The following is a 21,477-nucleotide window of genomic DNA, read 5'->3' as shown; positions in this document are numbered from 1 at the left end:
TTTTTCATTGCTTGCTATTGAGCTTGATTCTCAAAACATCAGCTTTCTGACCCCGGCGAGTCTAGTAGAGATAGAGTAGAAGTCTCTCTTTGGTGAGTCTCCAAGCAATTTCCAAGATTCACTAGTTGCATCTGGACCCGAATGTCTGAGCTTACGAAAAAATCCAAACATCGTCCCTGTCACTTTCTGACCAGCCGACTATTAGACTTTGCTCCACCGCATTAAAGCTCAAATCAGTCCAAGCTCAAGATCTGCTGACGGCCTTCACCATTCCGTTGATAATTGTGCGTGAAGATGGCCGACATTCAAGACGACGTTTCTGTCTTGTCACAAAGTTTGACTCTTCCATGTGGAATCACCATCAAGAACCGCATCGCGAAGGCTCCTTTGACTGATTTCATTGCTGATGCACGCGACAATCTGCCAAATGAGCGAGTCTTTACAGTTTATTCACGATGGGCTCGTTCTGGGTGTGGACTGATTGTTACCGGAAACGTCATGGTAGACAAGGCTCATCTAGGTATGTATACGCTTACAACTAGTTCAGCTTGAGAGTTCTCGTTGATCTCGATTTCCTTTTGCAGAGGCACGCAGGAATGTGTCTTTGGTTGCTGGTCAAGAGAGTCGCTTGGACTTGTACATTCGTTTTGCAAAAGCTTGCAAGGAAAGCGGATGTACAGCTATCATGCAGCTAAATCACGGAGGCCTGGAGGTACTCTATGTTTATTTGCTTTGTTTTCATAGCATTTAAAGCTTACCCCTGACAACTAGACTCCGTATGCTGTGAATAAGACACCCAAAGTGGCAGTCAGTGTGTCTTCCATTTCCAAACACATGTTTGGTACTCATCCGGTGGCAATGAGTCTAGCAGAAGTACATCAAGTATGTTTTTAGATTTCGCTGGTTTTATCCACGTCCGCTAATCAACCCAAAAATAGGTTCGTCATGCATTTCTTTTTGCTTCCAAAGTCGCTGAAAAGTCTGGATTCGACGGAGTACAAATTCACTCCGCAGATCTTTTCCTGTTGGGCGAGTTCTTAAATCCACCAAATGCCCGTCACGATGAATATGGAGGAGCATTGGATAATCGAATGAGGCTGCTGCGAGAAATTCTTCATGGTATACGATTGAACTGTCCGAAACTTGCCATTAGCGTCAAGGTAAGAATTGCTTGATGTGCCTGCATTTGACTTGGTCTGTTACAGATTTTATTGCATTCTCAATAGATCAACTCGACAGACTATCAGCGTATCAATGCACCTGACGAGGACATCCTTTCCATTTTGAAGATGTTGGAGTCACGGATTGACTTGCTCGAGGTTTCTGGTGGATCGTATGAATCTGAGGCTTCTGTTGAAAAGGGACATCGAGAATCTACTGTGAAACGAGAACGATACTTTTTGGACTTTATCAAGCTGGTGCGCCAACATGTCAAGATCCCTCTTATGGTCACTGGTGGGTTTCGTACTAGGAGTGTTATGGCGTCAGGTATGTATGCGTTGTATAACCTTTGTGGATGACATCAATGCAACTCCAATCTTTTGATCTCTTGCAGTTGTACGTTCCGGCCTAACAGACCTTGTTGGCATTGGAAGGCCCTTCTGTCTATATCCGGAGCTGCCACAAATACTGCTAGCACGAAACGCGATTTGTGATTATACTGTGCCTGATTCCAAACACGATTGGAATAAGATGCCATCTATAGAAAGCTTTTGGTACTCTGGCCAGATACAGAGAATGGCTGATGGACTTAATCCTGACGAAGACTTGAGCACCAGCTTTTATGCATTGGTGTGGACGCCACTTCATTATATCTGTGAGCCGTCAACCACGTTTCCTACTAGCGTGATATGGTGGGTTGGTGGAGAGTGTCTTCCCATGATACAGCAGTCTTATTGACTTTTACTTTCAAAGGAATGTGGTATGGCCAATAACTCCAGAAGATACCTGGTTGCACAACCAGCTATATCTGGGACTCGGTGCTGTGGTCTTGTATGTAACATATAGACATCTGAGTCGACCATGATTCCATAATAGTATGGGATTCCTCATAATACATGTACTTTAACTTTGATTTTCTTTGCTGTCGGATTTCACGTTATTCAGTCTCAAATCGCACAAAACCGGAAAAGGTATTTAAAATGCTTAGGCCTTGTCTATTTAAACATGCAAATTATCCTTGAAACAAATACCAGTGAGTCATATAAATCCCAAAGCGCCAGAAAATGTGGTCTCATGGTCGTGGCCTAATTTGAAAATGCAGTATGTTAACAGCCGCGAAATACAAAAAAACCAGTCAAAGCGTTCAGCAATGTTGTTTCAAACAACTGTCCCAGGCGTACCCAATCATCTTTTCCGGTCTAACATACTGATCAAATTGTTCTTCCGATAACAATCCTAGACCAACAGTAGCCTCCTTCAACGATGTGCCATCCATGTGTGCCTTCTTAGCAGCTTTAGCAGCATTATCATATCCAATATATGGGTTTAGAGCTGTAACCAGCATCAGGGATTCTCTCATTAAAGCATCAATTCGTCTAGTATTAGCTTCAATTCCATCTACGCAATGATCTACGAACGAGACACAGGCATCAGCCAGGATGCGGGTAGAGTGTAGCATGTTTCTGATTATCATTGGCCTGAATACGTTCAACTGTCATGATATGTATGGAAAGAGTTAGCATATGCTTTTTAATCCAAATATCAAATCAAAGACGTTCAACGAAAAAAAGACTCGACGAAAGTGTATGACGAACCTCAAAGTGTCCTTGCATACCACCAACAGTGATGGCTACATTGTTACCCATGACTTGAGCACACACCATGGTCATGGCTTCACATTGTGTAGGGTTGACTTTACCAGGCATGATGGATGAACCAGGTTCATTGGCTGGTAGTACCAATTCACCAAGACCACACCGTGGTCCTGACCCAAGTAATCGAATATCGTTTGCGATTTTAGTCAATGAGGCAGCAACAACGTTCAATGCACCAGAAGCTTCAATTATAGCATCGTTTGTAGCCAATGCTTCGAACTAGAAGGAGAGGGACAAGATTCGGAAAATAAGCAAGTCCAACTCGTGGAATCTCCATCTGCCTGATGTTAAATTATACGATGATTACCTTGTTCGGAGCAGTAACGAATGGTAGACCAGTTAGTTTTGCTATCTCACTTGCAACCTTCACATCAAAACCCTTCTTGGTATTTAAACCCTGAGATGAAGACAAATTGTCAACAGCAAATCCTACTTCATAGTCACCACGTTTTTGCTTTCAACGGAATACGTACTGTTCCAACAGCAGTTCCACCTTGAGCCAACAAGTACAATCTAGGTAGAGCATTCTTGACTCTCTCAATTCCATACTGAATCTGTGTGGTATAACCCGAAAACTCCTGACCCAGAGTTAAAGGAGTAGCATCTTGTAAATGCGTTCGTCCAATTTTAATAATGTTTGCGAATTCATTAGACTTGTTTGACAGAGATTTTTCTAATTTTTCTAGAGCAGGCAGTAGACCATTTACAAGTTGAGTAGCAGCAGCCACATGCATGGCAGTAGGGAAGGTATCATTAGAGGATTGACCGTAATTGACGTGGTCGTTGGGGTGTACGGGTTTCTTACTACCAATTTTACCACCCAATATTTCAATAGCTCGATTGGCAATGACTTCGTTTACATTCATGTTTGTTTGGGTTCCTGAACCTGTTTGCCATACTACTAGTGGGAAATGGTCTGATAGTTTGCCAGCAATTACTTCGTCTGCGGCTTTCACGATAGCTTGACCAACTTTGGCATCCAAGTTGGATTGCATGTTGACTATTGCAGCAGCTTTTTTGATTGTGGCTATGGCGATGATGACGGGTTCTGGGATACGTTCCATTGGACCTCCAATCTTGAAGTTTTCAGTGGATCTATTGGAGTGTTTAAAAAGTTGGCGTGAGTCATCACGGTGACTTTTGCGAGTAGCATTCTCGTTCAAAGCACAACAGATGCATCTTGATGACGCGTCAGGGGCTTGTTGGGTAGTAGCATCGACGATTGAAACATGGCGTCGAAGTGCGTTGTTTCTCTCGTCCATCGCCCGAGTTGCTCCGACAGTTTGAAACTTACCTCTGAGTTTGAGCACCCCAATACTTGTCAGCAGGGACCTCCAATTCTCCAAAACTGTCTGTTTCGATACGAAACTAGGTGAAAAAGGTATATGAGCTTGACCGTGCTGGTAGCCAAAAGTCAATGCCGTTTTAGCCATTCAAATATTTTCACTGGGCTCCAGCACATACCCTTCCAGCTGGTTTGAGCTCATCATGTGCGATGGATGATAAATGAAAAGGTCTCTGTGGTATCAGCTATTTTAAAAATGTTAGCTTTTTCATGCGAAAAATGTTTGTGTGCTGTGTGTGTCAAACACATTAAAACTCACGGCAATGAATGGTAGTCTCTTGGCTAGCAAGAGCCTAGCTGGAAACGACACCCTAGATAGCATTCCAATCGCCTCTCTTTTTCCTCGCTACGTCTTGTGATGCACTTGGGCTCTCAACGTTGAGGAGTGAGAAGACGGACTTCGAAAATTTGCGATTTCTTGACGCCAACATCTCGAACCGCACATTCAAGCAAGACAACAACCAAACAAGAGATTGTTTCGATTTTAACGCGTATAAGAGCGTGTGGAAGTTATATTTGCTGTCCAAAAATGCCAAAAATACTATCACAGCAGGGCAAACATAAGCCTGTTTTTAAAGCTTTGAGTCTTTCGCGATAGAATTGTGAATTTCGTCATTCAACACTCGATCAAACAATTCCGATCGTGCAGATGCGACCACAATTGGATCTTGATCTTCAGCAATCTTGGCCAATTCCTTTAGTGACGAACTGCCAGCTTCAATATGTCTTCCTGTAGAAGAGTCCCATGTCGAGTAACGTTGGGAGACCATGTTTGGAATGATACCGGTTTCGAGGATCTTGGCAGCATTGCGAAGGCCACGAGCAAAGACATCCATGGCACCAATGTGGGAAATGAACAAGTCCTACCAATAGGCGTGTAAGATCAGTTTCAAGAGTTAATCAAAGCGACAAAATATACATTTTCGCAAAGGATTGGGTCGTACCTCCAAATCGGTGCTTTCTCGACGAGGTTTGCAATCAAAGTTGAAGCCACCTCGTAATCCACCCATTTCAAGTACAGCCTAGAGAATGGCAATGCGAATCAGTGGCGTCACGAGTATATAACTCGAATGAATATGTCGTCAGTTTACTTTCACGACCAAAGTAGCTTCTTTTTCATTGCACAGAAACTGATCCGTATCCCAACCCAGCAATGGATCACCAGAGTTGCTATTAAAGAAAATCAAGTGTTGAGGCCTCTTCAAGAAACACTCAATGCAGCAACTTGAGTTTACCAGTCAATCGATCCCAGCTTTCCCAAGGCAGCTGCAACAACGACGTCGTGCTCGTAACTATGACCTGCAAGAGTAGTGTGGTTTGGCTCGATATTCAATGTGAAGTCATCTTGGAGGTTGTGAAGATGCAAGAAGTGGAGCACCGTTTGAGCTGTGGCAAAAAAAGGAGAACATGAGTGTTGAAGAACAGATATAACTGATGCCAAGTTACCATCATAGTCGTATTGATGCTTGGTAGGCTAACAAACCGCCAAACCGGTTAGTTGAATGTGTCTTGAATCACGCCATGACATACAAGTTCCAACCTCTCGTGGTTTTGGTTCAATAAACATGTGGAATGTGGCCCCAATGTCCTTTTTGTGTTGAACAACCATACGCAAGAATGTCGCCTAAATATTTAAGGTATTTGAATACATCCTGTCGCTCAATCGTTCGCGGGCAATCGAGTACGATTTTACCATATGGTCCATTTCTCGTTTGATGTTGGTGTTCAAGATGGTTTGGTAGCCTTCACGACCACCCCAGAATACGTATCCAGTTCCGCCGAGTTTGTTAGTGACTTCCATAGCTGCAACCAAATTGACATGTTTACCACTTGACCCAACTGCATTTTGTGCTCACGGACAGCATACCTTTCTTTACTTGAGCAGCTGCATGAGCAAACACCTTCAAATCAGGAGATGTCATGGCTCCATCCTTGTACCTTTACAAAAACAATGTGCGAAAGTGTCAAGGATGTCAAGAGGTAAATCCTCAAGACATATCTTTTTGCATACCTTGGATGAGAAAACAAGTTTGCTGTACCCCATAACAGCTTGATTCCAGTCTGTTGTTGCTTGATCAGCATGTAATCGGTGACAGCGTCAAGAATGGCATTCGTCTCTTGAATCGTCCTTCCTTCGGGAGCAACGTCACGGTCATGAAAGGTGTAGTAGTCGACACCGAGCTTTGACAGAAACTCGAAAGCAGCATCAACGCGATGGTTGGAGACAGAGATTGCTTGTTCTATGGAGGCATCAGCTGCATCAATAGTGCTCCAAGGGCGAGCAAATGTTGCAACACCAAATGGATCTGTGCCAGGCCAGCGAAATGTATGCCAAAAGCAGACCTGGGAGATTGAAGCATTCAATGAGCATATGAATTTCGTATACAGATCAAAGTGAAATGCCTCTGTCATAGTGATTGCGTCCGAATTCAAATAACGTGACATTCTTGATGTGCGTCTTACAGCAAATTTCAGATGGTCGCGCATCCTCTTGCCATATATAACTTCATCCTAATTATCATACAAAAGTGTGAGTACCTTGAGTACCTTGACAAGACAAGGAGACGTTCAAATTTCAAATGTTTGTCAACTTACTGCATTATACCATCTGAACTTCAATGGGTCAGTGCATTCGGGACCTCCATAGGTAATTCCAGATACCATAGGAAAGAATTCTTTTGCCATCTTTGTTCTCGTTTAACCCTTGTTGTGCGTTGTCAAAGCATGAGCAAATTCGATCCCGACTTCAAGACGAACCCCGGACACACTCTGAGATTCGTGGATCAACTTGGTTCATTCGGAACGTCTATCGTTTAGAATGACGGCACGATTTCTACAATTTTTGACGCGTTGATCGCATGAAACAAGAAAAATGATCTGACACTCGATTTGAAAGCACGACGTCAGTTCCTGTGTATTAAGATGCCAGACAATTCTGTAGCTTCCTCGATACATCCGCAGTGGACTGATCACCACGTTGGAGGGTTTTGCCACGTCAAGAGAAGGGGCAAACTCCATTCCCCCACAATCACACTTCCACTTTGCTTTACGCAAAGCTTCAATCTTTCACGACAAACCGACTATGACGACCAACAAGAGCAAGTCCGTACTTCCAGTCGTTGCTGCTGTCAGCACAGGACTCACAGTCAGTGCCTTGCTGGGCTTGTATTTGAGATACAGAAAACGGGCCATACTTACTCGCGATCCTGCCGTCTATGGAGGTAATCTTGCAGCACTTTGACGTTTATCGCATTGAGAATACGTACTCTATTCGCTCTATCTTTGGTTTCTTTGATCTCCTGCTCCGTTTGCGCAACACGTCGCATCGATCCCCAAGTGGTGGCATTCACTGACAATCCCTTCTATTTCACACCTGTGTAAACTAGTTCCTGTCCTCGCTGGTGCGGCACCACTGGTTGGAAATATCCCTGAAATGGTTTCAGTCTCAGAATATCAAGCAGACTGGCTCGTCGAAAAATCAAAGGAATTTGGTGACATTTTCGCAATGACGGTCCCACTTCAAAATTTGCTATGTACATTCAACGTCGCAGACCTCGAAGCCATGCTCAAAGGTGAGCTTGAAACACTTACAATATGCATACAACTGTTTTGACTCTCACCCCTTGGTTTGTTGGTTTGGCTTAGATCCATATCTCTGGCAAAAAGGTCCCTTCTTCAGAGACAACTTACAACAGTTCCTTGGTCATGGGATTTTTAATAGCGACGGAGATGCTTGGAAGAATCAAAGGAAGGTCGCATCAAACATATTCAAGTAAGTTCTGTGCACTTTCACTGTTTCTATCTGAATGCTCTGTTGACTGAACGTCATTTAGTGTCAAGAACTTTCGAGACTTGTTCTCCCAAGTCTTTGTCGACGAGAGCAAGAAATTGGCCTCCCAAATTGCTACTGCTCATTCAATGGGTGGAATTGTAGAGCTGCAAGATCTGTTACTGCGTGCGACGATGGACAGCTTTACCCTCATTGCTCTAGGCAAATCTAGTAAGCTCATCAGTTGGCGAATCTATGCACAATGTTCGCAACTAAAGAACTCAATCTTTCCGTTTTAGCTGATGCAATCGATGGAAAGGGCAAGCTCGACAATGACGGTGTTTACGTCTTACCCCGAGAACGCTTCATGGACGCATTTGATGGAGCGAATACAATTTCGGCAGACCGTTTCAATATGCCATTCTGGGAGATTTGGGAGTATTGGGATGGAACTTCTGCCAAAATGAATCAACATCTCGCTCTTATTGAAGATTTTGCCAAGAATGTAATCAATTCCAAACGTGCCAAGGTAAAGATGAGGTTAATGTTTGAATGAGAGCAATCTTGTTTGTGATATATCGATCTCACATATTCAACACCTACGATGTTTTCTAGATGGCTGAAGGGCAGAAAGGCTCAGACCTTCTTGACCTATTCATGGCTCAAGGTGATCCAGAAACCGGAGCTCCTTTGACAGACCAGCAATTACGTGACATTACTCTCAAGTAACGCGCAAGTTCTCCGTTATCAAAGCAAGCGTGAGGGTACTAAACTGCCTCTTATAGCTTTATTATCGCAGGGCGCGATACAACGGCCCAAACATTATCTTGGACATTTTGGCGTCTCGCTCAAAACCCAAGAGTTGAGAAAAAGTGCCGTGAAGAGATTCTGTTGGTCTTGGGTAAAGATGGGGAATACACGTATGAAACTTTCAAGGATTTGAAGTATACGAATGCTACGTTTATGGAAGCTTTGGTATGTGTACGTTTGAAAGAAACCAACTTGTACACTGTTTTGGCTTACATTTGTCTCGTTTTGAATGATTCTAGCGTCTCCATGCCAACGTACACGTCAACTCAAAGACTGCATCAAAAGACACAGTCCTACCTGGTACCAACACACCCATTAAAGCTGGAGACACGGTGTTGTTCAGTCCATATGTTATGGGTCGAGATGAGAAGATCTGGGGTGCTGACGCTCTTGAGTTTGTACCTGAAGTACGTTTGCTGAGATATTTGCACTCAATGAAGATTTTCTAATGATCACGTCGAATAGAGGTGGATTGATAAGAATGGAAGTTTGATCAAGCCAAATCAATTTGAATTTCCTCATTTCAATGCCGGGTAAGAAGCAACTATTGGACCACGACCAAACCAAGATACTCACCATCAAGATCTTGTTTAGGCCTCGCTTGTGTCTCGGAATGAGCATGTAAGTTCGCTTACGTCCCGATCAACGGAGATTTCTACTCACTCCCCACTTGAATATAACAGGGCTCAACAAGAAGCAGTCGTCTTCATGTCTACCATCATACGAAAGTTCAGTCTTGAACTTGTTGGTGACGATTCTCCCAAGCACTGGGGAAGATGGGATCCTGATCCAGCCAAGAGAGCTGGACGAGAATCTATTGCTCTCACATTGAATGCTCGAAATGGCATTACGTTCAAAGTTCATCCTGTTTGATTGTCTGGTTGTCTGTTTGCGTCATTTCCCAAAATATATGTATACATTGCGTGATTCTTTTGTGAGTGTTTTGTTGATGTTTTGTGCATTGTGTCGCGTTTTCGACGCGCTTTAGAATGTACATGTATCGAATATCCGAATGTAGGTATTGAGATCAGATTCCCTTGCTTGGGTTCATGCTGGCCAGCATGCTGGAGGGTTTATCCTACAAAATACGTGAGCGGCATTTTACATCTTATCCGCATCGACTAGCGAGAGGTAAAGTACGGGAGCTCCATAGTCTGTTTTCTTGCAAGCACTTTATCGAATTACGGTCGCTTCCCTAGGAGTGATCGCTATTACTCCCTGTCGCTAAAAAGCTTGCTACTCAGTGCACACCAAAAACATGTCCCAAAAGAAACACAATTATGCGCTTCCGATCGCACTCGCTGCTGGAGCCACTGTAGTGGGGATCGCTGGAACTATCTACTATTACAAGGATCATGCCATTGGAACACGAAATCCAAAATCTATGGGACTTCCAGTGTTGAAGAATCCCACACCGTTAATTGGCAACACGCCAGAGATGATTGTCACGAATGACTATAGAACCGATTGGATTGCTGTAGGTTCATTTTTGCTGTATTTAGTGTCGGTTTATGTGGTAGCCAGTGGGGCGGTTGAATTGCAAGCAACCACGTGCTTATAGACTTGGGGTTCGAGATGTGTTTGGGATCGTATAGGCCACTGTCGACCGGTGTTTCCAACTATGTGGCTCACATTGTTTTATTTTGAAATCCAGCAAACGTGCAAAGAACTCGGAGAAGCATGGGCATTAACTTTACCGTTCCAGAATTGTATGCTAACTGTGAACGTTCAGGATGTAGAATTCATCCTCAAAGGTTTGTAAGAAAACACTACCGCTTTCTCTCGTCACCACTTAGCCTCCACCATAGTTTGATGTATGCGACTCAACTTCTGCTCGCTCATTTTTCGTTCCATCCTAGATCCATACTTGTTTGAAAAGGGGGAAAAGTTTCGTGCGAATGCTCAGGACATGTTGGGCCATGGAATTTTCAATTCCGATGGCCAAGATTGGCGTATAGCTCGTAAAGTCGGCGCAAATATCTTCAAGTAAGTCGTTTTGCTCGAGATATATTGTGTGCTTGTATGTGCTGACATCCTCTTTTTACAGCGTCAAGAACTTCAGGGATTTATTCAGCAATGTGTTTGTTGAGGAATCCCAGAAGCTTGTAGCCCAAATTCGAACGGCAGCATCGATGGGTGGTATAATCGAGTTGCAAGATTTGTTGTTAAGGGCTACTCTTGATAGGTAACGCGCAAGCCAGATGCAGTAGATTACAGTTGGTCGAAAAGCACGTCCTGACCATTCACTTGCTAGCTTCACTTTGATTGCAATGGGTCGTAAAACAAACGCCATCGAAGGCAACGGTAAAATCAACGCCGATGGAATTTATACCCTTCCTGTTGAGCCTTTTATGCAGGCATTCGATGGAGCCAACCAAATCACGTCGACACGTTTCTCTACACCCTTTTGGTCCATCTTGGAGTATTTCAATGGTGATCATGCTAAAATGCATGGATATTTGAAGGTTATGAATGATTTTGCAAAGGATGTTGTTGATGAGAAGCGTGCCAAAGTAAGCTGAATCTTTCACAGTATCCTGAAAAGTTAGGCTATGGCTTACTTGTTTCTGCTTTAAAAGATTGCTGCTGGTCATAAAGGTTCAGACCTATTGGATCTATTCATGAGCAATGGCAATGATGATGGGACGCCATTAACTGACACTCAATTACGTGATATCACCCTCAAGTAAGACGTAGCTTTCTTGGAGAAACAAGAAGAGACCATCCTGACATGATTTTCCTGATAGTTTCATTATCGCAGGCCGAGATACTACGGCCCAAACATTGGGTGTAAGTACATCAAGTAAATTTGAAGCCATTAAAATCAAATTTGGACCCATTTGACACTGTCTTTCATAGTGGACCTTCATGAGATTATCTCAAAACCCCGAAGTCGAAAAGAAGTGCCGAGCCGAGTTACTTGCTGTTTTGGGTAAAGACGGCCAATACACTTTTGAATCACTCAAGCAGCTCAAGTATACGAATGCCACATTCTTGGAAGCTTTGGTAAGCGTGCCCATGCTTGTTCCTTGTTTTTGCACATAGGATCGATTGTCGAGATCGTTCTCTTTCAAGCACTAACTGAAATTTCAACAAAAACAGCGCATGCACGCGAATGTTCCTGGCAATCAGAAAACAGCCTCTGCCGATTGTGTCCTTCCTGGAACTGGAACTCCAGTCAAAAAGGGGGATGCCATCTTCATATCACCATATGTTATGGGTTACTCTACCGATATCTGGGGCCCTGACGCTGGTACTTTCCGACCTGAACGGTATGTTGCGTGCTGCCCTTCACCTGAATCATGTAACGATACTGACTCTTTTGTGTTGTTTAGATGGATTGATCAGGATGGTCTTCTCATCAAACCAAATCAATTCGCGTTTCCACATTTCAATGCCGGGTAAAGAGCCTTGGTTTTTGGATTCTTGTACAAGTAAGGTACTTATGCGCAAATGTCTCGCTTTAGGCCTCGTATATGCCTAGGCATGAACATGTAAGTTAGGAAACCGTTTGTTTGGTGTGAGGAGAAGACGCGATTGCTAAATCAATGTTTGATGTTTCTTAGGGCTCAACAAGAAGGTTGGTCTGCTGTCCGATTTGGAGTCTCTTCGACAATTGACTGTATTATTTTGCTCCACGAAGTTCAATTTCTAATGGTTTGAAAGCGTTTTCTAACGTGATTCCGTACCTTTGATGTCTAGCTGTCGTATTCATGTCAAACATTATTCGTAACTTTTCTCTCGAACTCGTTCGTGAGGATTCCCCAGAACACTGGGGCGTATTCTCGGAGGATCCTTCTAAGCGCCTCGGTCGTTCCTCACCGGCATTGACACTGAATGCTCGATGTGGCATACATTTCAAACCCATCCCGCTATGAGGCAGTCAGGTTGAAGAAACCAAAAAAGAAAACGATCTTATGGAGCTCGTATTGGAGTAAAGACGAGGGGCATCATCATGATTGTAAACAAATAATTGAGAAAGGGTGCAATATCATTCTAGTTCACGGTCAATCTCTTGTTTCCTTGCATCATCACGTTGTTTGTTGGACGGGCGGAAATCAGCTCTCATTGTTTCAATATTATTGGTTCTAGGATCATATTGCAAAGAAGATTTTTCTTTTTCCTTTAACGGTTTGGGACTATGTGCATCGCCTGAAACGATCAGGGGCCGAAACACCGGATACCTACTTTCTAACTTCTCATACTCCCTCTGAAGAGACGTTATTGAAACCAGCATCAGGTCAATGCTCCTCTGTGTGGCGGCACTGCTCGCCGTGGCGTTCGGGGTGAGTGGTAAGTCGACAACATGTATTGTGCTATAACTTTGCACACATACTAACGGTATGTGAACGACATACAACAACTAGCTCTTGTAACAGGAACGGAAGATAATGCTTTTGCTGTAGTATCTCTTGACAAGCGCGCCGGGCCCGTTGAACCTGCTGGCCATCTCAATGGTACAATGGTACTGAACTTGGTCGCAACCTGACTCACTACAAGCGGTTTGAATCTTACTGACACCTGATTCCATCACAGGATATTACAAATCCATTTGCCAACGTTCTGGTGTATGTGGTTGCGCTAATGGTTACGATTGCCACGGGGGTGTACTTGCTTGGAGTAGCATCTGTGGGCTTGATGGCTGCGTTTCCACCCACCATTATTGCAATGGGAGCCGTGTTCACACTTGCAGATGGTCAAAATATTTCTGAACTGGAGGTAGTTGCTTGACGTTATTCACTATGAATTTTCTCTCCTATACTTAATGGCTGGACTGCAACCCGTTAGAGTCACGAATGCTGTTGGTCCTCAAGCAGAATCCGATACACCGGAAGTGGCATCCGGGACTTCAGGTGGTGCTTCTCCTATGATGGAAGGAGATCCACATCATATCAAAGCCAAACTCCAAGCAACCTCTAAACATTCAAACATTCGTTTCAATGCTTGTGCTTTTCGATCTGATCTATTATCTGGAAGCAGGCTGTTGTTCAACCAAAAACTAGGCCAAAGATACGAGGCAGCACTCTTGAGGTACCCAAGCAATGAGACAGTTTGAAACTGTGTGGTTACTTGTTTCTAACTCAATGAGAGAGGTCGGACCTACATTTCCAAGAATATATCAAAACGGTTTATAAGATAGTATTGCTTTCCCATATGCCAAAGCTGATCGTACCAAGGTTTGTGTCCAAGTTGATGAAGTTTCCGTGACGTGGGTGAGAAGAGCATCTACACATGGATTAACGCGTCATTTGATAACATTTGATAATGGAATGATCAGATCTTTTCTGTGGTCCCTGGTCCCCGATTTTTGTGTTTCTGTCTGTTTCACATGTCAAGCTTCAGTCAGTCGTTTAAAAACTGGTTGGAAAAGGCTTCCAATTTTCCAAACACCAACTTTCTATCATAGTAACAATCAATATCAACAACAATCGGAAGAGATGGATAAGGACAACAATGATTCATCAACATCAAATTCATGGGACGCCATGACAGCCAACTTTCTCAATCCATCAAAATCATCAAACAGCACACCCATCCCATTAAACATTTTCAAGAAAAAGAATACGCCTAGTAATGCATCATCAAAGTCAGTTTCAATATCTTCTAATGATTCAAATAACAATAGTACTGGTGGTGGTGGCATGGGATCATGCAATTCCATGATGATGAGCCAAACATCATCATCACCAACACTAGCAAAGGAGCCGCCCAATACCAATGCTCCTAGTAAATCACCATTCAGATTCATTATGTCACGTAGCACTGCTACCACTACAGATGATCTGTCATCAAACAAGAAGGCGCAGCAAGATGCCGCATCACCAAATGCCATATCATCAACACCACTTCCAAGTGATACACCAGCACACCATACACCCGTCTTCAATGTTGATAGTGATGGTGGTGGTGTAGATGAAGGGAATACGATCAAGATGAATAGTCTTAGCATGGAGCAGCAGCAAAGTGGTAGTGCTCAAACATCTTTGTTTGGTGCACCACCTGCTGCTTTGTCAAAAGGTATTGGAAAACCCCAACAACGAGGAGGACAGAACTTTATTCCGATGGTTGTGGCTCCTAAACCGAAATTGTTGAGTGCAGGTATATTCAATACGTGTCGTCATGATGGTGGGAGTAGAGGTGACGGTGGACAGCAGCAAGGGCAAGCAAAAGTAATTGAACAAGGTATGAACGCACCGAGCAAAAAAATGACTCCATGAAAATATACTATTCTCATCAAGGAATCACGACCTCTTTTTACCCGCATCCCGTAGCTCCAAACATCGTACAGCCTACACTTGAACCACCACCACCACCAACTCTACCACCACAAGCACCTCAATCTACGAAACCCAACACACTCCAAAACCTAAACATCTCAACTGTATCGTTTAAGCCTTATCATCAAACACAACCATTGATTCAACAACAACATATACAACATCCAAAACAATCTAGTATACAAAAACCACAGATTGAATCATCACGAACTCAACCAAAACCTAAAGTACAAAATGTTGCAATAGAGCAACAGCCCGTAGTAATAGAACAACAGCAAAAACAGAGTGCAGTTACTGGTACTGGAAAAAATGAAGATGTAGAAAAATGGAATAAGAAAGAGCTACAAGAGTTGTCTCGTCGTGAGCGTGCTTGGCAGGAACAAGGACGTCAGCAACAGCAGTATATTGCTCATGGTGATGTAGATGATATGTGTGTTTTTTGCTCTGAGTCGCCTTGATTCTTACTGTATTTTACTTGCATAGTTACTCAGACGGATGTAGACGCTGAAACAAGAATGACTTCTGAAATGGACAAGTTGGATCATCTCATTCGGAAAATACGGTATGAGGGATTCCAGTGGTGAATGTTTTAAAGCAAGCATCCAATTAGATACTGAATTGCAACGTTTTTTCATCTCTAGACAAGAAACAGCCAAATTCACTGGTAAAAACAGCATCTTGATGTTGATCATGATAGTCCTCATTTCCAAGGGACTTTTGCTGACATCATTTTGCACTTCCACCGACTTACCAAACCACCAAACCGACAAACCCTCTCACAACAACAAACAGCAAAATCACTCGCATCAAACCAAACACTCTTACTAAACCTAAACTCTAAAATCCCACGACGAATCAAACCTCCAACACTCACTACACGATCTTCGTTAATACGTGATGAACAACAACGTATAAGTGATGACATTGTACTTCCCACCACTCTTACACCTAGACGTAGCTTATCACCCGCATCGACAAAATCATCATCACCTCCTCAACCAGGCCAATCTCGTTACATCGAAACATCACCAAAGACTACTGACGATGATGACGATGATTCACACCACCAACAACAACAATCAACTGATATGCTAGCTTTTGAATCATATCAACCTGTACGCAAGTCATCATTGTCTCGAGAAGTAGAGCTTGAAGAAGTAGAAGGAGAAGAACGTGGGTTTGAAGGTGATGGTCCAGGAGGTGATGATCAGGACATGGCGTCACCTCCAACAATGTCTTCGAGTATCAGAGTCGGAACTCGAGATGAAAGCGACATGGATTGCCGTGAGCAGGAATGGTGATTAGAAAGATATTCCTCTCTCTTGGTCGAATGCCGTACAGGTTTTTTCGTTGTAATTTCTATATTGGTGTTCTTTAAAGTTGTAACCTAAAACAAAAACTATATCTCTCTTTATCACACAAATGTCTCCAAAGTTACCCCCTTCCTTCGATCTCTCTCTCTCTCTCTCTCCTTGTGATCCTCTCCTCAGCTCTAGCTAATATCTTTTATGGTGTTTTAAACTTATGTGTTCGGATGTGTGCATTTTTTCTTAATAACTTGCGGGCAAATAATGGTAAAAAGTGTAGTTTAAATGTGCGATACAAGAGCTCCAGTCTATACAGGTCTAGGATACGCAAAGTTAACGATTCGCAATCTTGAACATGAGTGGCATACAGCTCACGACCAAACTATTCACATACCCGCAACATTAAAAATAACAAACTGCTTCGTTGTTTATAGGAAATAGTCAGGTGTCCGGCGAGTAACATGAGGTTCTCCGCGACGTGGTGCAGGGTCGAATTGTAAGCTAGTTGTTGACAAAAAGAGAATATGAGACGTCGGAGCAAAAATAATCAAGCTGTAAAATGAGTGAATTGCTGAGATCTCGCTGTACTACTATGCCACTTACAACGTGTATTTCAAATGCTCATCAATCTCCATAATAGCGGCTTGATTGCCACAACGATAACAATAGTTGGGAGCACTGAAGATGGTCACGACATTTCGATCTTGACTCCAGTTGTATCCCTGCAAAACAAATTGTCAATTGCGGACGATGTCTAGGTCAACGAAACATATTCGAAAGCAGACAACCACAGTTTCCTTTTCATTCCCTCCATTGAAAGGAATTAAAAATTGCAAGAGCAAAGGTATCCAACATTGTTACTCACTTCCATGACCAATTGATGTGCACGAGCAATCAAGGTCAGACCATTGTTATGGTTGAATGCTTCTGAAATATCTTGACCAAAAGTATAACCAGCACCACGAGGCGAGATTCCCCAACCACATCGATCATCCGGATCAGACCATAACAAATCTAGAACAGAAATGTTTTTGAGTTGGTGTCGAGCAACAACGAAGCTGCCTAATGGACAATATGCGTCTTTGCGTACCACACATAGGACCTTCATGTGGTACTTCCTGAATACGGTCAAGAGATCGAATATGGTCAAGGGTATCGATAGAGGGAGACAGGCCACCATGTAGACAGAAGATCTGTTCATATAACATAGGTGAGTTTCAACGAAGCTTGCAAATGAATATGTTGAGATGTCGTTGCTCTTGACGAATGAGGATGCAAATTATATCGCACATCACAATTTCTCTTGTCTCCTGGCTATGTGCTTACTTGGTCTTCAATCAGAGCCGTCAATGGCAAATAATCAAAGAGATCGGTAAAGTACTTCCAAACATTAGCATTTCCATATTTACGCAAGCATTCATCATAAAACCCATAGACCTGAGTGATTTGACGAGATTCGTGGTTTCCTCTCAATATAGTGACTCTGTCCTTGTACCGGACTTTGAGGGCGACAAGGAGTGTGACTGTTTCTACGGAATAGTAACCTCGATCCACGTAATCACCCATAAAGAGGTAGTTTGTGTCGGGCGAGTTACCTCCGATACGAAACAATTCCATGAGGTCGTGAAACTGGCCATGAATATCGCCACAAACTGTTACAGGACATCTGACGGGCTGGACGTTTGATTCCTCCATTAGGATTTCTCGGGCCTGAGGATGTGGAGTAAGAGTGAGCAGCGTGGATGTGAAGGACAAGCACAGGGGTGCACTTCCGACCAAGTTCAATCAGAGACGAGTAACTGTCTTGCCCGTAATGACCACTCAATCAACAAAGCCCCACAAATCACCATGTACTAGTTCAATTTACCTTTTCACACAACTTTTTCACATCCATTTCAGGTAGTTGTTTGCAATTCATGAGTATCGACACCCAGCCATCCACATCAGAGACGTCCGTTAAAGCCATCGTATAAAGATAATTATAAAATAGACAAAATTTGAGTTATAATCGGCTCAAGTTTGAGTCTTCCTTCTGTTTTGAATGCCTGAAATCAAAGAGGTGTTAATGGGCGGTTGATGAATGATTTATGAGTGATTATGCAAGGAGGTTGGTTGGGGGAACAATAGTGGATCAATTGGCCAGTATAAATGGACTTTAGACATTGCTTTTCTTTGCATGCTTTCCCTTATTCAATTAACGTTCCCCAACCTTCGCCCAACCTTGCTGTTTTGAAGCATTGTACGGACGAGAAAGAAAGCATGTGATAGAGAGAGACTTGCCTTGATTAATGAATCAATAGATCACAGATCTTGACCTGGATGTAATTAATAGATTGCAGAAGAGTATAGTTGGGTTTAACTGTTTGATTGCTGGTTTTGTTTGAAGAATTTGCGATATATATGCTTGAACGTCAAACAGACAGCAGAAAGTAAAATCAACGTGCTAATAAAGTGCGTAGTAGTTCATATCTCGCATTTCTCGTATCTTCCTTGTTCACAAAACGCGTTTCTGTTGAATTGTTCAAACCACCCTAAAACACACGGTATAGTATACTGACTGACATCTATATTACTTGCATATCAATTTCAAGATTCCAGATTACGTTCAATATATCTCAAGTGTTCAGCCCAAATAGATCGCATTCATATCCGTTCTGACATACTAGCTGTCTTCCTCAGCAGATCGTGCAAACGTAGGAGTCGAGTTTTGAGGATACAGAGGTGGAAGAGTAGGTGGCCGAACAGTACTCCTCCAGGGATACTTTATCTTGCCGTTTGAAAGGAAGAGATGGGGTGCACTTGGCTGTCGTGCATCCATCATCCATTTCTGGGATCGATTGGTACTGCTGCGTCGGACGGTGCTCCTTCCAGCAGATTGGAGGATGAGGCACTCGATGACGATGCCGTGTTGTCTTCATACACGGTTGACAGTGCTGGTGAAGGACGAGATATCCTCCTTATTCGTGAGAGTGATGGTGACGGGGGAGCTGATGCGGGAGGAGAGGGAATGGGAGTGGCAGGACGTGTCCATGGTAATTGTTTCGATGTAGGAGTCTCGTTTGGCTCATTGTCTAATTGGGTTTGTGGTCAGTTAGAAGATTCCAACATTCATGTGCAGCTGACTATGACTTGCTTGAGAGAATCAGTTTGGTGGTGAGGTCTAGGAGAATGTGACGCGTTAGAAAACATAAAATGGACCTCGAAAGTCCGACACAATTAGTCATAGGCACATACCCGAGTTGACTTGTTGAAGATGGGCAACTTCTCCATGCAAACTTTCCAACATTGCCTTATGGCTAACCTTGAGGAAGGACACGAGATTCTCTAATTGAAATATTTTCCGTAATAATAAGTCATCGTTATCCATCTTGATGCCTCTATTATCTGCCTCTATTATCTGTTTAGCAGGTTTGCGTACGTGATTGACTCGGAAATTGGACAGTTCGTTTCAAGGACAAGCACAAGCATATGGAATAAGCTTACAACATACAGGTGCATAACCATTGATATATTGATTCCAAAAAATGACTTATTTTTCAGATGATGCTTACCTTCACCCATTCCTGCTGAGCTAGATGCTTGGCTTCTTGGTTTCTGGTTCTAACACAACACAAATATGGGTGGGATCAGCCATTGAGAGATAGTCAATTTATAGCTTTAACATACGAAAATGAAGATTACTGACCTCCTCTATAGTAAGTGGAGGCCAAGGGGATGATTTTTATACTTCACTTAAAGTTTAGCAAGCACATTTGACAGAAAACGGAGCGAGTACGATTATCTAACATATCGACCGACTAAATGCATTTAGACCAAGACGATACAGCGTATGGATATGCTCAACACCTGACAGTAGAACAAATTCTGCGGGAACAATCAAACACGACAATCCCAACCACTAGCAGTACACAATCAAAACAACCCAACGGTACAAGACTATATTTGGTTCTTGTTTTCCCGACTTGAAATGTCCTTCACAATTTGAACTTCGGACGACAAATGGTGCTAACCTTCACCATCATCTAAGCTTCACTATCTTCCGTAGATCGAATCAACAACTATTACAAAGAACTGCTGGATCACTTCGCTCCAATACCTATACATCACCTAATGATCACATGGACGCTTCCAATTCCAGAATCGCCTCTCTTATACCTCCGTCACATAGCCAACATCACATTCGAGATTCAACACATATAGAACGCACTCATACACCACATCCGTGCTTCTATAATCCCAAACTTTGATACACTGTCACCATACCAATAAATACTAGTCGTTTTACAGATAATCGGTGACTTGAACTTTACATCACAGTACACGTCGCTGCATAGCCTGTTATGGAATGAGACTCGGAAGAGTGTACAGTCATTGTATGATAAAGGACGGAAGTCGAGACGAGGGATTGAGAAACATGAAGGGTGGAGCGAATTGGAAGTATACGTATGGAGAGAGGGACAAGATTGTGCGGATTGTGGAACTCTTGTTTGTGCCTGTTGTCAATGATTATGTGCAAGCTTGCAGCGTGAGTGTTTGTGTTGAGCTTGAGTTGGGCCTCTTTCTGTGTGGTCAATGTACTCTAAAAGTGTCTTCCATCGTTTCCCTCATTTCTCTGTTGTGTATTTACTAACCACCATCACCCCGCAACCTATGTCAGCACGCATGTGAATACTTGAGAGCTCACATACTCAACAATACGGCCGATATGAAGATTTATGGTGACCTGGGCTAAGTATAGTCAGAAGCGCCCGTATCGAGGAGATCGGAACAGAGAATTTGCAGAATTATCTCAAGATGAACTACACAATCGTAAAACGAGTATGTATCGAGATGTAGCTCAAGCCAACTTGGATGTTCATACATGGTGGTTTGTACTCTTTGAAGAGATTATAAAAACCGGCTGCACTGATTGGAGGAGAGTGAGATCGGTACGTTTGTAGCGAAATGGTTCTCATCCCCACCAAAAAGTGCGGTAGCATTACCGGTCCATATATTATGTACTCACACACTTATTTCCTGCTTCCTTTACACATTTACAGATGTATTTTCTTTACCGAAGGTCAGAACTTGCCATGGACGTGTGTTGGTTTACACATATAGATCTCAAAGTCACAAGGACTATTAAAGACTTTGAATATTGTTATATTGGCCT

The 21,477-nt window shown here is 43.0% G+C and overlaps 6 protein-coding genes across 6 annotated transcripts; 3 read left to right on the top strand and 3 right to left on the bottom strand.

Moving 5' to 3' along the window:
* Nucleotides 1-294: 294 nt before the first annotated feature.
* SmJEL517_g05715 (uncharacterized protein) lies at nucleotides 295-2,026 on the top strand (the record flags this gene model as incomplete). Its single annotated transcript, XM_031171641.1, has 7 exons — nucleotides 295-520; nucleotides 585-712; nucleotides 772-882; nucleotides 939-1,160; nucleotides 1,227-1,488; nucleotides 1,556-1,853; nucleotides 1,915-2,026. 7 exons carry the CDS (start codon nucleotides 295-297, stop codon nucleotides 2,024-2,026), a joined length of 1,359 nt encoding a protein of 452 aa, XP_031022385.1.
* Nucleotides 2,027-2,233: 207 nt separating this feature from the next.
* FUM1 (fumarate hydratase) lies at nucleotides 2,234-4,483 on the bottom strand (the record flags this gene model as incomplete). The annotated part of the gene is made up of 8 exons (XM_031171640.1): nucleotides 2,234-2,246; nucleotides 2,343-2,653; nucleotides 2,757-3,035; nucleotides 3,124-3,213; nucleotides 3,290-3,911; nucleotides 4,111-4,184; nucleotides 4,281-4,346; nucleotides 4,421-4,483. 8 exons carry the CDS (start codon nucleotides 4,481-4,483, stop codon nucleotides 2,234-2,236), a joined length of 1,518 nt encoding a protein of 505 aa, XP_031022384.1.
* A 250-nt stretch (nucleotides 4,484-4,733) lies between these two features.
* On the bottom strand, nucleotides 4,734-6,846 carry SmJEL517_g05713 (xylose isomerase; the record flags this gene model as incomplete). The annotated part of the gene is made up of 11 exons (XM_031171639.1): nucleotides 4,734-5,024; nucleotides 5,106-5,183; nucleotides 5,253-5,331; nucleotides 5,397-5,547; nucleotides 5,608-5,635; nucleotides 5,702-5,785; nucleotides 5,855-5,964; nucleotides 6,029-6,099; nucleotides 6,173-6,504; nucleotides 6,625-6,672; nucleotides 6,757-6,846. 11 exons carry the CDS (start codon nucleotides 6,844-6,846, stop codon nucleotides 4,734-4,736), a joined length of 1,362 nt encoding a protein of 453 aa, XP_031022391.1.
* A 397-nt stretch (nucleotides 6,847-7,243) lies between these two features.
* On the top strand, nucleotides 7,244-9,613 carry SmJEL517_g05712 (uncharacterized protein; the record flags this gene model as incomplete). Its single annotated transcript, XM_031171638.1, has 11 exons — nucleotides 7,244-7,382; nucleotides 7,548-7,733; nucleotides 7,807-7,933; nucleotides 7,995-8,161; nucleotides 8,230-8,459; nucleotides 8,546-8,655; nucleotides 8,716-8,905; nucleotides 8,980-9,147; nucleotides 9,206-9,273; nucleotides 9,335-9,361; nucleotides 9,424-9,613. 11 exons carry the CDS (start codon nucleotides 7,244-7,246, stop codon nucleotides 9,611-9,613), a joined length of 1,602 nt encoding a protein of 533 aa, XP_031022390.1.
* Nucleotides 9,614-9,998: 385 nt separating this feature from the next.
* Nucleotides 9,999-12,618, top strand: SmJEL517_g05711 (uncharacterized protein; the record flags this gene model as incomplete). Its single annotated transcript, XM_031171637.1, has 13 exons — nucleotides 9,999-10,217; nucleotides 10,395-10,494; nucleotides 10,600-10,726; nucleotides 10,788-10,925; nucleotides 10,995-11,253; nucleotides 11,320-11,426; nucleotides 11,488-11,530; nucleotides 11,600-11,746; nucleotides 11,843-12,012; nucleotides 12,076-12,141; nucleotides 12,208-12,234; nucleotides 12,307-12,362; nucleotides 12,443-12,618. 13 exons carry the CDS (start codon nucleotides 9,999-10,001, stop codon nucleotides 12,616-12,618), a joined length of 1,635 nt encoding a protein of 544 aa, XP_031022389.1.
* A 4,135-nt stretch (nucleotides 12,619-16,753) lies between these two features.
* SmJEL517_g05710 (uncharacterized protein) lies at nucleotides 16,754-18,291 on the bottom strand (the record flags this gene model as incomplete). Its single annotated transcript, XM_031171636.1, has 6 exons — nucleotides 16,754-16,826; nucleotides 16,929-17,047; nucleotides 17,191-17,339; nucleotides 17,416-17,518; nucleotides 17,652-18,035; nucleotides 18,193-18,291. The coding sequence occupies 6 exons, from the start codon at nucleotides 18,289-18,291 to the stop codon at nucleotides 16,754-16,756; spliced, it is 927 nt and encodes a 308-aa protein (XP_031022388.1).
* Nucleotides 18,292-21,477: the final 3,186 nt, after the last annotated feature.

The sequence above is a fragment of the Synchytrium microbalum genome (genome assembly GCF_006535985.1).
Source record: "Synchytrium microbalum strain JEL517 chromosome Unknown SmJEL517_scf0056, whole genome shotgun sequence".
NCBI lineage: Eukaryota > Fungi > Chytridiomycota > Chytridiomycetes > Synchytriales > Synchytriaceae > Synchytrium > Synchytrium microbalum.
The sequence above is the reverse complement of the archived record's forward strand: the minus strand, read 5'-3'. Positions and strand labels throughout refer to the sequence as shown.